This window comes from Gavialis gangeticus, unplaced genomic scaffold (genome assembly GCF_001723915.1).
Source record: "Gavialis gangeticus isolate Ggan-Ray unplaced genomic scaffold, GavGan_comp1, whole genome shotgun sequence".
In the NCBI taxonomy this organism is placed as follows: Eukaryota; Metazoa; Chordata; order Crocodylia; family Gavialidae; genus Gavialis; species Gavialis gangeticus.
This window is the reverse complement of record NW_017729004.1, coordinates 69615252-69628460: the sequence shown is the minus strand read 5'-3', so window position 1 is coordinate 69628460 and position 13209 is coordinate 69615252. Positions and strand designations below refer to the sequence as shown.

The 13209-nt window shown below is 40.8% G+C and overlaps 1 protein-coding gene across 1 annotated transcript in view; it reads left to right on the top strand.

The window, feature by feature from the left end:
• The window catches only part of ANKMY2 (ankyrin repeat and MYND domain containing 2), a 55113-nt gene that overhangs the window by 38254 nt on the left and 3650 nt on the right, over positions 1–13209 (top strand). Inside the window, exons 4-8 of the mRNA XM_019507981.1 lie at positions 1718–1856; positions 4182–4280; positions 7468–7628; positions 8909–9123; positions 9795–9930. Of these exons, the coding sequence (XP_019363526.1) occupies positions 1718–1856; positions 4182–4280; positions 7468–7628; positions 8909–9123; positions 9795–9930 (750 nt within the window). The remainder of the gene's footprint in view (positions 1–1717; positions 1857–4181; positions 4281–7467; positions 7629–8908; positions 9124–9794; positions 9931–13209) is intronic.

Here is a 13209-nt window from a genome sequence, read left to right as displayed (position 1 = left end):
ATCACAGGAATGGGGATGGGGACCCCCCTCCTTCCTGTCCAAGCAGGCCTGTTTGGAGGGTCACGTGTATGTTCTTTTTATTTCCTCATCCTCTGGCCTGGCCTGTAATGGGACTGGAGGAGTGGCTTCTTTTGGAGACTCACCTGTCCTGGTTGAAAGGATTCCTCACTAAACCCCAGCTGTGCAGCGCCTTCCTCAGTCCCACTCCCTCCCTCACTGTGGGAGCCTTGATTTGCCCCCCCACCACTTTCTCCCACAGACTTACCAACCAGAAGCTGCTCTCCAAGCTGCTGGGCTGCATATCGGCAATTCGATCGGTATTGGCTGATATGGCTCGTTAATCAGCTATCGGTATCAGCCCAAAACATCTGTATTGGTGCACCCCTAGTAGTTACACATGCTGAAAATATTCCTTATCCTCTATGATACGTGTATTGAAACTGTCTTTGTTCTACTACCAAAAAAAAAAGACTGTACAGTTATTTTAATTGGGTATATTTCCTAAGGGACGAATATAAAATTATATAAGCCCCTGTAGTTCTTATTAATATTTTAATAAATGTAGACACCAGAAAAACCATAACAAATTAGATAGCTGTGTATAAACCATTCCTTTCCAATTTTTTTGGAATATATTAATCTTTAGGCCCTGGCTGTACTATAAAAAGAGACTAGGGCATGGACAAATATACACTTCAGCCTTTTCAAAAGGAGAGAGGGGATAGCTGACTTTCATACAGTCGTTAGGTCTGTCTGTTCCATATGCCAAGATAACATTTTTTAAACATCATTTACAGTATAGTCAGAGAATAATTCAGCTCCTCTTAGTTTAAACCCCATCTGCCTCTGTCTTTTCAGTGCACAAATTTGTTGCTGCTGCTCGTATTGTTCCCTCATATTGTTCCCGCGATCTTGTCCTTCATCTAGCATGGGTTTTCAACCTTTTTTTAATAAGTGTACCCCCAGCAGTCCCCTCTTTAATAAGTGTACCCCTAGAGGCGAGTTGCCAGACAGAGCAAGGGGGGAGGAGGGAGTGGCGCACAGCCAGATGTGGGATGCAGAAGGCGGGGTGGCGAGTGGCCAGATGCAGAACGTGGGGGAGCTGGGTGGCAAGCAGCCAGACACGGAGCGGGGGTGTGGTGAGAAACGGCAATGCAGTGTCTGTACGACCCTGCTCTTGCCCCTCCCCAGTCCTGCTCCTGGGAGGTGGCGGCACTCCATCCCTACCTACACTCGCATACCCCTGGGACCTTTCAAAGTACCCCCGGTTGACAACCCCTGCTCTAGCACATCCTTCCTCCAGCAATATTCCTGCCCAGAGCAGGGGACTCGATTATCTTTTGAGGTCCCTTCCAGCCCTTAATTTCTTTGATTCTATATGATTTAGGGAACATAACCTTCACTTTGGAACGTAACCTGTCTTCAGGTTTATATACAGGAAACCTTCAGGAAATGCACACGGTTATTTTGGTTTTGAACATTGAATTGTTTTTGAATGCCATTATACAGAATATTAAAAAAAGTGGTGGAGCAAATAAATATACCTGAATTTACAAAATGTTTCTATTCATCTAGACTTGCATTTATGATTTGGTTTGCTCTTGTTAATCTAATAGGGCCTTCTACCTAGATATTTAATTGCCTGGTGAAAATCGTGAGTGGTACAAAGAACAATAGAGGTAATTTATGTGTCTATGTATATCTCTTCCTTTATTAGCACGGCATGACTCCTCTAATGCATGCAGCATACAAAGGAAAAGTTGACATGTGTAGGTTGCTCTTGCGGCATGGAGCTGACGTTAACTGCAATGAACATGAGCATGGATATACTGCCCTGATGTTTGCTGGACTGTCGGGTAAGTGCATATGAAGTTCACAGCGATAGTTAGCTAGCAGGCCTGTATCCAAGTAACATTAATGTATTTGGAGCTGTGGAACTGGTAGGGCAACAGAGTATATAAGAAAGGTGCTTCTGACTGTGTAAAAGTTGATTATATTTAGATACTTGGGCACGTACAGAAGATTGCTGCAGTATTGAGTCTGAGAGCCTTAAAATCCCATTCCTGTGCAGTAGTGTGAACAGTGTTTGAGTTCCTAGAAAAGGCACCCTCTTATTAAAGAGTGAATGGATTTTTGTCTTATTCCACATCTGTATTTAAAAAAAAATCCTCCTGGTCTAATATTTGAGATTTGTCAAGTTTAACCTTTTCTCCTTGTATAATGTCCCTAAGCAAGTTGTGGCCCCCTTGAACTTAAACTTTTGGAAAAAAGGTTTTCTGCATCTCTATTCTTTTTTCCCTAAGAATTGATTGTTACCAGTTCCCTGCATATACCTAATTTTGAACTTTGAGCTGTGTTGGTGGTTTGTGACTAGTCACATGGTACTGTTTTCTGTTCCCTGATAAAATGAACAATAATTCCTTTGCAATTAGGAAATGGGCTATGCTTATCTGGGATAGAGGGAGGAGATGTAGATTAGGGAAGTTTAGACCATTTAAAAACTCTTCTTTTCTATGTCATATAGGTCTTTCTGAAAGTATAATCCCTAGAGAAATTGGCATAAGATTTGACAATACAGTATAGAGTTTAAAATTTACATTTTATTCATTCTATTCATACAAAATACATATATAGTCCTGGATCAAGGGTGGGCAAAGTCCAGGCTGGATTGGGCCCACAGTGGGCCCATTTTCCAGTAGCCCCTGTCCGTAGGGCTGTGGCTGGCTTCTATGGAGACCCCAGCTGCGGCAACACCATGATGGCACAGGGCCAGGTTTTCCATGGAGACTAGTCCAAGTAGCACTGGCAGGGTGCGCAGCTGGGTGAGTTGCTGCTCCGGGGCTGGGATCTTGTGGCGGTGACAGTACGGTGCGGAGCTAGGGCAGAACTGTGATCTGCTGCCTGCATGCCCCAGGCAGGGGTTGCAGACAGTGGATTGCAGCTTTGCCCTGGCTCCAGACCATACTGCAAGATCCTCGCCCTGGCCCCAGAGCAGCTCCCCACCCAGCCATACTCCCTGGGTGTACTTACTGGGGCTGGTCTCCATGGAAATCCCAGCCCTGCACTGTTATGGTGCTACCACTGCTGGGATCTCCATGGTAATCAGCCGCAGCTATGTGCGCAGGGGCTGCTGGGAAATGGAGTCTAGCCACTGGCTGGATCTACCATTTTGCCCACCCCTATCCTAGATGTTTAATGCACTCAGATCCTTACCCATTTCATTGCATTATCTTCATCCTAAGGCTCTGGTGGAAAAGTTTGGGGATTTTCTTCCTCTTGTTATGTCAAGCAATATCCCACCAACAAAACAGACAGGGATACATTCTCAGGTGGCACAAGTTAACATAACTATATTAAAATCAATAGACATATGCCAACTGAGAATCTTTCCTCATTACCTCTATCTTGAATGCTCATGTTTTTTTAAAACATGTCATCTGTGAGTACAAAAAGAATGTGGGCATATCTGGAACAGTATTGTTGTTTTAATTAGAAGCAATTGGACAGAAACATCTATTCTGTTTTCCTCTTTTGTATTCACCTCTCTCTAAGCAGTACACTCCCAGAAAAAGGAAGTAAAAGAAGAGTATGTTTTGAAAACAGAACTAACAAGATTGGTTACAAGTGTTTTTATTAGTCTCTGAAGGGCACCAATTAAGAGATCTCATCTTGCCATCAAATATACCTTTATCTTTTTTGGTATTTTGCCCAGTCTGAATGTCCTATTCCCACTGGGAAGAAAGGAACAGTCTGTTCTCTCTTCTACACTTCTGCTCTATAATAGCGCTGAATTTGTTTTTCTCATAGAACAGATGCTGTAGAAGTTCTGTCAAACTAGGTTAACAGAACTTGTTTCTGTACTGCTACCCATTGGGGCCAGATCCTGCATAGTTAAAAGCATGCTACTCCCGTGGACCCGAGTGGGAGGTGAATGTGCGTAACTGAAGGCAACATTTGGCCCTGAGAGAATGAATTTTATATTCTCTTGGGCTTTGCTAATAAACAAAATGTGTGGTGCTGGCTTCTTAGTCTACTGTTAAACCAAGGACCCCACTGTTATTAGGGCTTAGAATATGATTTGTAGTTATCTACTTGTTTGTCTCAAAAAATGTGCATCTGTAAGTTAAATAAAAGGTCTGTTTCTTGGGGTGTCTTGCAACCCCTTTCTTCCCCAAATTCAGGCAACAAAGAAATCACCTGGATGATGTTAGAGGCTGGAGCAGAGACTGATTTTGTCAACTCTGTGGGAAGAACAGCAGCACAGATGGCTGCCTTTGTGGGTAAATTGAAACACATTTTTAATCTCCTGGGTGCCAATGGGATTATGAGGTGATACAATCTGATGGCTAAAGGGACCCCTCTTTGTTTTTTGTGGACCTTTACTTCATATTTTTTATCTTAAAGTTAATATTCTGCTTTAATTGATTTTTGATCTCTTCTTATACCTAGCCAGCAGAGAGCCAGATTTTATTGTGTTGCTACCGATATTAGAACATTTATGAAGGCCCATCCTACTGAGAAATGCAGATATATTGCTCCTGTGCTTGAAGTATGAAAGTTATATTGGCTTGTCAGTTGTCACCCACTGAAACAAATTGGGTACTATTTAGATGTTAGAAGTAAAGCTATGTACTTCATATTCAAAGGAGTGTATGCAAAGGCAGCCGTCATTCTGAAAGAATAAATCCAGGTCTGGGAATCAAACCAAACAGTTACAGGGCTTTGACACTAACATGCTGTATGGCTTTTGGAAAACCACTTAAGCTCTCTGCTTCCATTTCCCCATTTGTAAAAGGGCAGTTAAGCTTAGAGCAGCCCTCTAAGATGGGTTGATCAGGATTAAATACTAAACATTTAGCTATATACCAGAACAGGCTACTGAAGATCCAAGTGCCATTTGTAGCTCTTTGACATTGGGCAAAACTGGCCAATGTTTCTTTTCTTCGGTAAAAGGAGGAGCCTTACCCTTTGCAAAAGCTTCTGAATTTTTGTGTGAAAGGTACCATGTAAGTGTTAAAAGGCAGAAACAACACCCTTCTTTCCCAGTTTGGTACCTGTTACCTATCATCCATAAAGTAAATTCTCTTTTCCATAAGAGCATTCTTTCTTTCTGAATTGGAAGAGTTCTTTTCTGAACTGTCCAGAAAACTTTCAGTTACCAAGAGCCCAAACTAGGTCCCTTTTCTTGTCCTCAACCAATCCTTCCTGAACTCTTCTATTGTATTGTGGATCTGACAAACCCTCACCCACTCCCATACTCTCCTCAGACCCTCTTAAATCCTATAGAAAATGGTCTGACCTACTTTTTGTGATTAGATTGAAAAGTGGCAGGAAGGTGCATTTGGCTGCATGACCACAGATCAGTCTGTTCCTTTTAAGAAATAATCATTTCTGTTGGTTAGCTGGAGTTCAAGCAGTTAATATTGTTATCCCCTCTAGTTGGTGAAAAAGTGTACTCCTGCAAGTATAATTTGGAATTGGATGCTTTCAAATCTGGTATTGGACTGCAGGGTGCGGGGTGGTGTTCAGAGGAGTTAAATTGGTTCCCAATGTTATTTGAAGACACATAAACCGTCAGGCCACCAAAATCCAGTGGATAACTTCAAGCTTATAAAAATCAGGGCTTTCTGACCTGAGCTACCACTCTGGAATCCATTCCTGTCCTGAGCTATTCCCTGTTCAGTAAACATTCATTTTTCTGTGTGGGAAAGTGAACCTTTTTTCAGTCTCATTTTTCATGCCATTTGGAGTTTAAGCTTAGCAAATTCTCTCCTAAATCAGAGGGGAGATGTAAATACTAAATTTTGATTAGTTCTGCCTTCCTGTCTAATATGGTCGGTGCTAGGATAGCCAATCTGTTCAGAGAATATGGGTCTGAATTTTGTAAGTAAATTCGTTGGCACATTGCATGAAAGAATGCAGCTATATTATTTCTTTTCAGCCTATCTAATTATACCTTTTTATTTCCCTTTCTTATGCATTTTCCACTCTTCATTTTCCCCCACTTAAAGGTAATGCAGCACTCTCTGTTCCAAGCTTGAAACTTACAGAAAACAGCAAGCGTCAATGATCTTTGAAAGGACAAACTGGAGAGTGCACCTCTTAAATTTCTTGAGACCAGTATGGCAGATGCTGTTTACTTGTAAGATATTGTGGGAGGATAACTGAAAGGAATACAGGCTACCCTCAGACCTTAAGCTTTAATAAATTATTAAAAATTCTCATAAAGAAATTGGTCTCTCGACTTTAAATAGACATCACATTTCTCCCAGGAGAAAGCCTTTTGCTCTGGCATCCTACATGTATACAAATCCACCATCCTGCGTCAAGTTTTTTTGAAGTATGCAAATAAAATGTGCTAATGATTTTTCCCAGGATATGGCTGTGTGCATCTGTAAGGTTATTAGGAATGTAGGTTGTAGCTGTATTGGCCTACAAGCAAAAGGAATCAGAACTTGCAGCAGAGGTGTGATATCTTTTATTGGATCAACTAGATATTTGCAAAAAAAAAGTCTTTATTTGCAGGCTTTTGGGGGCACTCACCCTTCCTCAGGCATAGGAGACGGCAAAGATTGTAAAATTTCTTCTAGGTGGAGGTGTTGTAAAATCTCCTGGTTGAAATAGTTCATTTTGTGCAAACATGATTCAGATAAAAGTTAGAACAGTCTTTTTACCATGAAGCTAAAATGAATTTCGCCATTTTTAAATGAAAATTTTATAATTTTACAAGAAAGAAGCAAAATCTACCACCTGGAAACCATCTGGAAACCTGAAAGCTGCCACCTTGCTCCTGCCTGTTGTTAAATGTGCATTCTCACAGAGCTTGGAGGCACCTCAACACAAAATAAATTTCTTGTCCTGGAGAGCATTCCATTTCCCTACTCTCCAGTAAAATATGAAACATCATAACCAGAAGAAAACGTAATTCTACATCCTGCTTGTCACCAGACAACTTCGAGGTAAAAAGACTGTTCTAACTTTTATCTGAGCCAAATTTGTACAAAATGAACTATTCCAACCAGGAGATTTTACAATACCTCTAGCTGTCCTGTGAAATATGGATTTTCATTTCCACCTAGGAGAAATTTTACAACCTTTGCATTCTCGTATGCCTGAGGAAGGGTGTGTGTGCCCGAAAGCTTGCAAATAATTTTTTTTGCAAATATCTAGTTGGGTTCTGATTTCTTCTGTGAGGTTATCGCTGGCCACTTACTGGCACAGGACAGCAACGCAGCACGGAAGAGTTACCTGTGTAAATGACTGTTCTACTTGTTTTGATGAGGGCAAACCCTGATGTGTCACTTCACAGCCCCTTTTTATGGAGTGGTGGGAGAAGCCTTCTGCCAACTTGCATATAATCATTTACTGCCAAAAGCTGATAATTGAGTTAGTGTACCTCTGAAAGTGTTTCAGTTACTAACTTACATTTTCAGTCTTAATGACAGTTTTTTCTTGTTTGTTTTTTAGGTCAGCATGACTGTGTGACTGTCATCAACAACTTCTTTCCACGCGAAAGGCTGGATTACTACACCAAACTGCAAGGTTTAGATAAAGAGCCCAAACTGCCAGTAAAGTTAGCTGGACCGCTGCATAAAATTATTACTACTACAAACTTGCATCCTGTTAAGGTGCAGTAATGTGTACGTTTTGTTTGCTTATTGGCATGGGACCAGATTAGAATGTTAAAAAGCCTCTTACCCCTTAGATACTTCATCTTAATGGGACCTGCTAAGTAGGGGCCTATTCAACATGAAAAGGGGTGGCAGAATTGTTTCCATAATTCAGGCCACTGAATCTGAGAAATCCATCTAAAACTGTGGCGTAGCAGAGCTCTGGCTGATTCTTCATTCTTATGCAAGATAGCCTGAGACTTAGTATGGTACAGAAATTGAAATACAGTATTGTCTCTTCATATCTTTTTTAAAAGAATGAGACTAACTAAAGCTGCTTTACACTTCTTTCATGTTTTTTAAGCCTGGCTTAAAGTGGAAACTTAAGGCAATTTCCTGTCTTAACAAAAAGTCATTGACCATTCAGTTAACATGTTTGTCTCACCAGTTACCTTGTTACTTTTCTTTTCTTTAATTGTTGCTTCCTGGTGGTAATGTCTGCTGCAGCCATTTTGAATATTCATACAGTAGACTTAGGTTTTTACTTTCTAGTATATACACTAAGAATAATTGGTGTCTAATAACTGGGTGTGTAGTGCTGAGAAATAAGTGAGCTTAATTTAAAGAAACAGGGTTCCACAGCTTGACATATTAAAAGTAAACATTTGGCAATAATTGCCACATAATGTTATCTTACTAGCAGATAACAGATAAATGCTGTCATTTTCATCTCCACTTAGATTTAATGTAATTCTGTGATAGCTAGGGCTCATGCAAATATTTGCACATAAAACAATTGTGCACAGACAAGTAGTGCTATGCATACACTTAAATTAATAAGTTACGCACCTGTCTGAAAATGATCCACTCCAGTGTTTTAATATTCTGCTGCACTCTAAGCTTAACTTAGGTTAGCTCCTTAAACCTGTACCACGCATGGCCAATTCCCCTTTCATGGAGTTGAGAATGGGGACATTGGGCCAGTGCAGAGCAGTCATGATAATAGTTGCGACGCAAGTGATTTTAAAGTTTTGATCCATCTTTACCCTCTAACACGGTTTGCGCTAGTTGCTTAGTTTTGAAGGTCTCCAGTGTAGGAGGTGTGGATTACAGTATATTCCTCACTTTGCTGATGCCATCTACTAAAAAAGAGAACTCAACGTGGGGAGGCAATGGAGGAACCTCAGTAGCCCCATTAAAGTAAATTAACAGGCATCTAACCATTCTGTATTACCTTGCATGTTTAAAAAACAGAAAGTTCCTCACTAGCTAAGCTTCTTGTTCATTTTTTCTGATAGATTGTGTTGCTGGTAAAAGAGAACCCTTTATTAGCAGAGGTTGAAGCACTGCAGAAATCTTACAGAGTGTTGGATCTGATTTGTGAGAAATGCATGAAACAGAGAGATATGAATGAAGTACTTGCAATGAAAATGCACTATATCAGTTGCATCTTCCAGAAATGCATTATTTTCCTAAAAGAGCGAGAGGATCAACTGGATGGATTAATCAAAAGGTATGCATTTCCACAGCATTTAGGAGTGAAATCTGAAGTAGTACATGTGAGCCAACTTTGTATGAATACAAAGGAAGATCATATTACTGTATCAAGCTTGACTGAGTGAAGCAGTGTGGTTTTTTTTTTATTGATATAATTTTCACCTAAAACAAAAGATTATCCAAATACCAGGCAGTTTAATATTGTCCAGTGTTTGTGCACAAGAAGCATCCTGCAGTTCTTGAGTACTAAGAGTGCTGTTAGCAGCCCTATACATCTCAAAAGGACAGCAATCTGGAGGGAGAGATACAGATTGCAATTGTCCCGCACATTACAGAGTATCATAAGATTTCAGGTTGTAGAAGTGGTGAGAGTATGAGATGAGCCATATTTCCATCTGTGTTAAGGGCATCTGTGAATGACCCCTCCACTCTCCAGTAGTCATAAAAGATTTTCAGAAACACCCAAGCACCTGAGAAGCAGTAGTTCTAAAGCAGTTGAGCATTTTTTTAAAACCCCATCCAGAACTTCCAAACCAAGAACTCTATCTTAAGCACCTAAATCAAAGTGGTTTGACCTTAAGATTCACGTGCATGAGGAGAGCAGGGCATGGGCTTGTACATGTTAATGAAAACTTAACATTTATATGGTAGTGAATTTTTGTTTGACTTTGATTTTGAATATTTTAGTCTATTGAAAGGTAGAGATCAAGATGGTTTCCCCGTCTATCAAGAGAAGCTCATTAGAGAGTTCATTCGCAAGTTTCCTTATTGTGAAGCTACCCTACTCCAGCAACTTGTGAGAAGTATTGCTCCTGTTGAGATTGTAAGTCTGTCATCCAGTTTGAGTTCTGTTGCTTACATGGGTTAGCCTGACTAACCCATGATGTAAACACCTACAATCAGTTTAATTTTAGGTGCCTTTCTGTCCCTTGACTCCTGCAGATATGTAATATGTATATGTAAAGGCTACTATGTAAAGGCTTTATATATCCCAAGGCATTTCTAGCATTCATTTCTACTTTGTTTGGTGGAGAAAAGTTCCCTAAAGTTCTGACACCTCATAACTGATTTTCCTCTGGTTGTCATTTCCTGATGCATCACTATAGAAAATAAAAGCAGAAGGTTATGATGAAAGTGCTTTATATTTCTCTCTGTTTAAGCATATCTCACTGTTTGTCATTGCAAGCCTTGTTTAAGAAATCATTTATTGTTGGGCTTGACTCCCTTTTTTAGGAGGAAAGGAAAATGATGGGTAGTTTTATTATAGTATTTTTTGCCAGTGCTCCAAGAAGAGCTGGTCATGCGTAATTTCAGAAGGGAAAAGGTACTTTGTTGAAGCAGCCTTTTTCAGAGGAAGGCCACTGCAGTCGCTAGTGGTAGATGGCTGATGTAATGGATATCTAGTATGAAACACCAAAATTGCAGATGGGAAAACTAACTTTGCCAGTTATGTATTTGACAATTGATTACACATTGAGGGCTACAGGTTGTACAGAAGGGATGGAGTAGGGAGGGAAGGGAGTGGGGTTGCTCTCTATGTAAAGGAGCATTATACATCTACCCTAGTCAAAATGGGATCAGAGGAGGAGAAAGTTGAGGCATTGTGGGCTAGGATACATGGAGGTCGGGGGGGGGGAATGGACTCGGTGGTGGAGGTCTGCTATATAGACCAGCACACCAAGAGGAAAAGCTAGACTTAGAATTCTTGAGGCAGCTCTCAAAGGTTGTACAGTCTAGGGAAGTGGTTGAGCACTCGTGGTGCTCAGGTCGGGTCCCGGAGGACTGGAAAAGGCCCCATGTGGGTCCCTATTTTCAAGAAGGAGGATCCGAGTAATTATAGGCCAGTCAGTCTCACCTCCATCCTTGGAAAGGTCTTTGAAAAGATTATGAAGGTCATATTTGTGGGAGTTCAGCAGGAAAAATAACGCAACAGGGAAACCAGCATGTATTTGTAGCGGGTGGATCATGCCTGACCAATCTGGTTTCATTTTATGACAGGGTCACAAAACACTTAGATGCAGGAGTAGAACCAAGGAGGTGATACTTCCCCTCTATGCGACATTGGTCAGACTACAGTTGGAGTACTGCATCCTGTTTTGGGCACCATACTTTAAGAAGGACGTTGATAGACTCAAGGGTCCAGAGGACAGCAACTTGTGTGGTCAGGGGCTTACAGGACAAGCCCTATGAGGAGAGACTGAGGGACCTGGACCTCTTCAGCCTCCACAAGAGAGAGCTGGATTTGGCCACCTTGGTACCTAATAAATGTATTGGGGGGGGGACAGCAAGGGATCAGAGATGCTCTTCACCAGGGCGCCTCTTGGCGTAACAAGGAACATGGTCACAGACTGACAGAGATTAATTAATTAAACTGGCAGATTTAAGCTAGATATCAGGAAAAACTTCTGGTCACTAAGGGTGGCCAAAATTTAGAACGGGCTTCCAAGGGAGGTGGTGCTGTCCCCTACCTTGGGGGTCTTTAAGAGAAGGCTGGATAGGCACCTGGCTGGGGTCATGTGACCCCAGCATTCTTTCCTGCCTAGGCAGGGGGTTGGACCCAATGATCTGTTGAGGTCCCTTCCAACCCTAGCATCTATGAATCTATGCCTCCCTAACTGGCTCACAGTAAACCTTAAGCAAGAAAGTTTTGGAGGGGAATGCATATCATGTCCTGTCTTTGAAAGTCACATGTATTGTAAAAGGAATGATTTATAATTTTCTTATATACCTGGAATATACTTAGTAAATTAAAAAGAGCCTCCATCATAAAAATTAGCTGATAAATTAGAATGCCTTGCAATTTAATTCCAGCAGTAGCAATCCCTACTATTTGTTTAAAATCGGAACAACATTGTGTACAACGATTTCCATTTCCATACAATGTATGAACATAAATAAGGCTTGCTTACGCTAAGCATTTGTCTTCCTGCTTCATTGTTGTGGTTTTTTCCCTTCTCCTTACAGTCTCTTTTTTCTCCTCCCCCTCCACCTAAAGTATCTGATTCGTTGCACAGGGTTTGATTCTGAGTGAATCAATAGAGCCCGTAGTGAAGTCTACATTGGAGTCTGCCATCAATTATATTTTACCACAAGTATTTGGCCTTAGGCAGGCACAATTACACAAATTCAGCATAAGCAAAAAAAAGCAACCTCTTCATAGTAAGTACTGTCTTACATATTCTCAGATGATTTAATAGTTTGAGGTTTTGCTTTGAGCTGGAGCAACTTGTGTGTTATCCACAGAACCTATGAACATGCGTACCTATGAATCTGTTACTGTGGTTTTAAGAACAGATTCTTAACTTGTATATGTACCAAAGTATTATGTACCAATGGTAACTGTTTATACATCAGGGAGAACAATTTCTGCAAATAATACTTACTATTTCAAAAATGTCAAGTTTTTTAAATATTTCTGTAGTATTTGAATCCATTGAACACAACCAGTGTATCAGTGCCAAATGAAACCTTTTTCTGTGTGCTAGCACAGACATTTGTCTACAAAACCTTGCTGCATGCTATTTTTAAGTTGCCAACACTGTATCAAAAGAATATTTCAGAAAAATAGTTATTTCACCTAAAAATACATTAGAGGGATATTTGAAGTATGACAAAGAGATGACAGCAATAAAGCATTCCATGTACTCACTAATGTCAAAGCATATACAGGCACATCTGTAAACTAAACAAAAGAGTGCCTTGTTAGGTGTTGACTATGGTGCACATGGAATGTGTTTCTTTAAGTTACCTCAAATGAAAGTGGACATAAAAATTATCAGTGTTAACTGTAGCACCTATAGATACAAAAACAGTTGTCATTGTTTCCAAACAGATTCTATACAACCACTGTACTTATTTCTAAAGCTCTTTTCTCTAAAAACAAAGAACTAGACTAGGGGTGGCCAACCTGTTGTCACAAGTGGCATGGGCAGCTTTTGAATGTGGTACATGGCAGACTGGGGACAGGCAACACAGTGGCAAGGAAGGAGAAGACAGCAGCACATCAGGCAAGAAAAAGAAAGCACAGAGGCCAGGAGGGGAGGGGAGGGGATGGGAGTGGCACTTGGAGGCTGTATGGGTAATTTGTGGTATACCTGCCAAA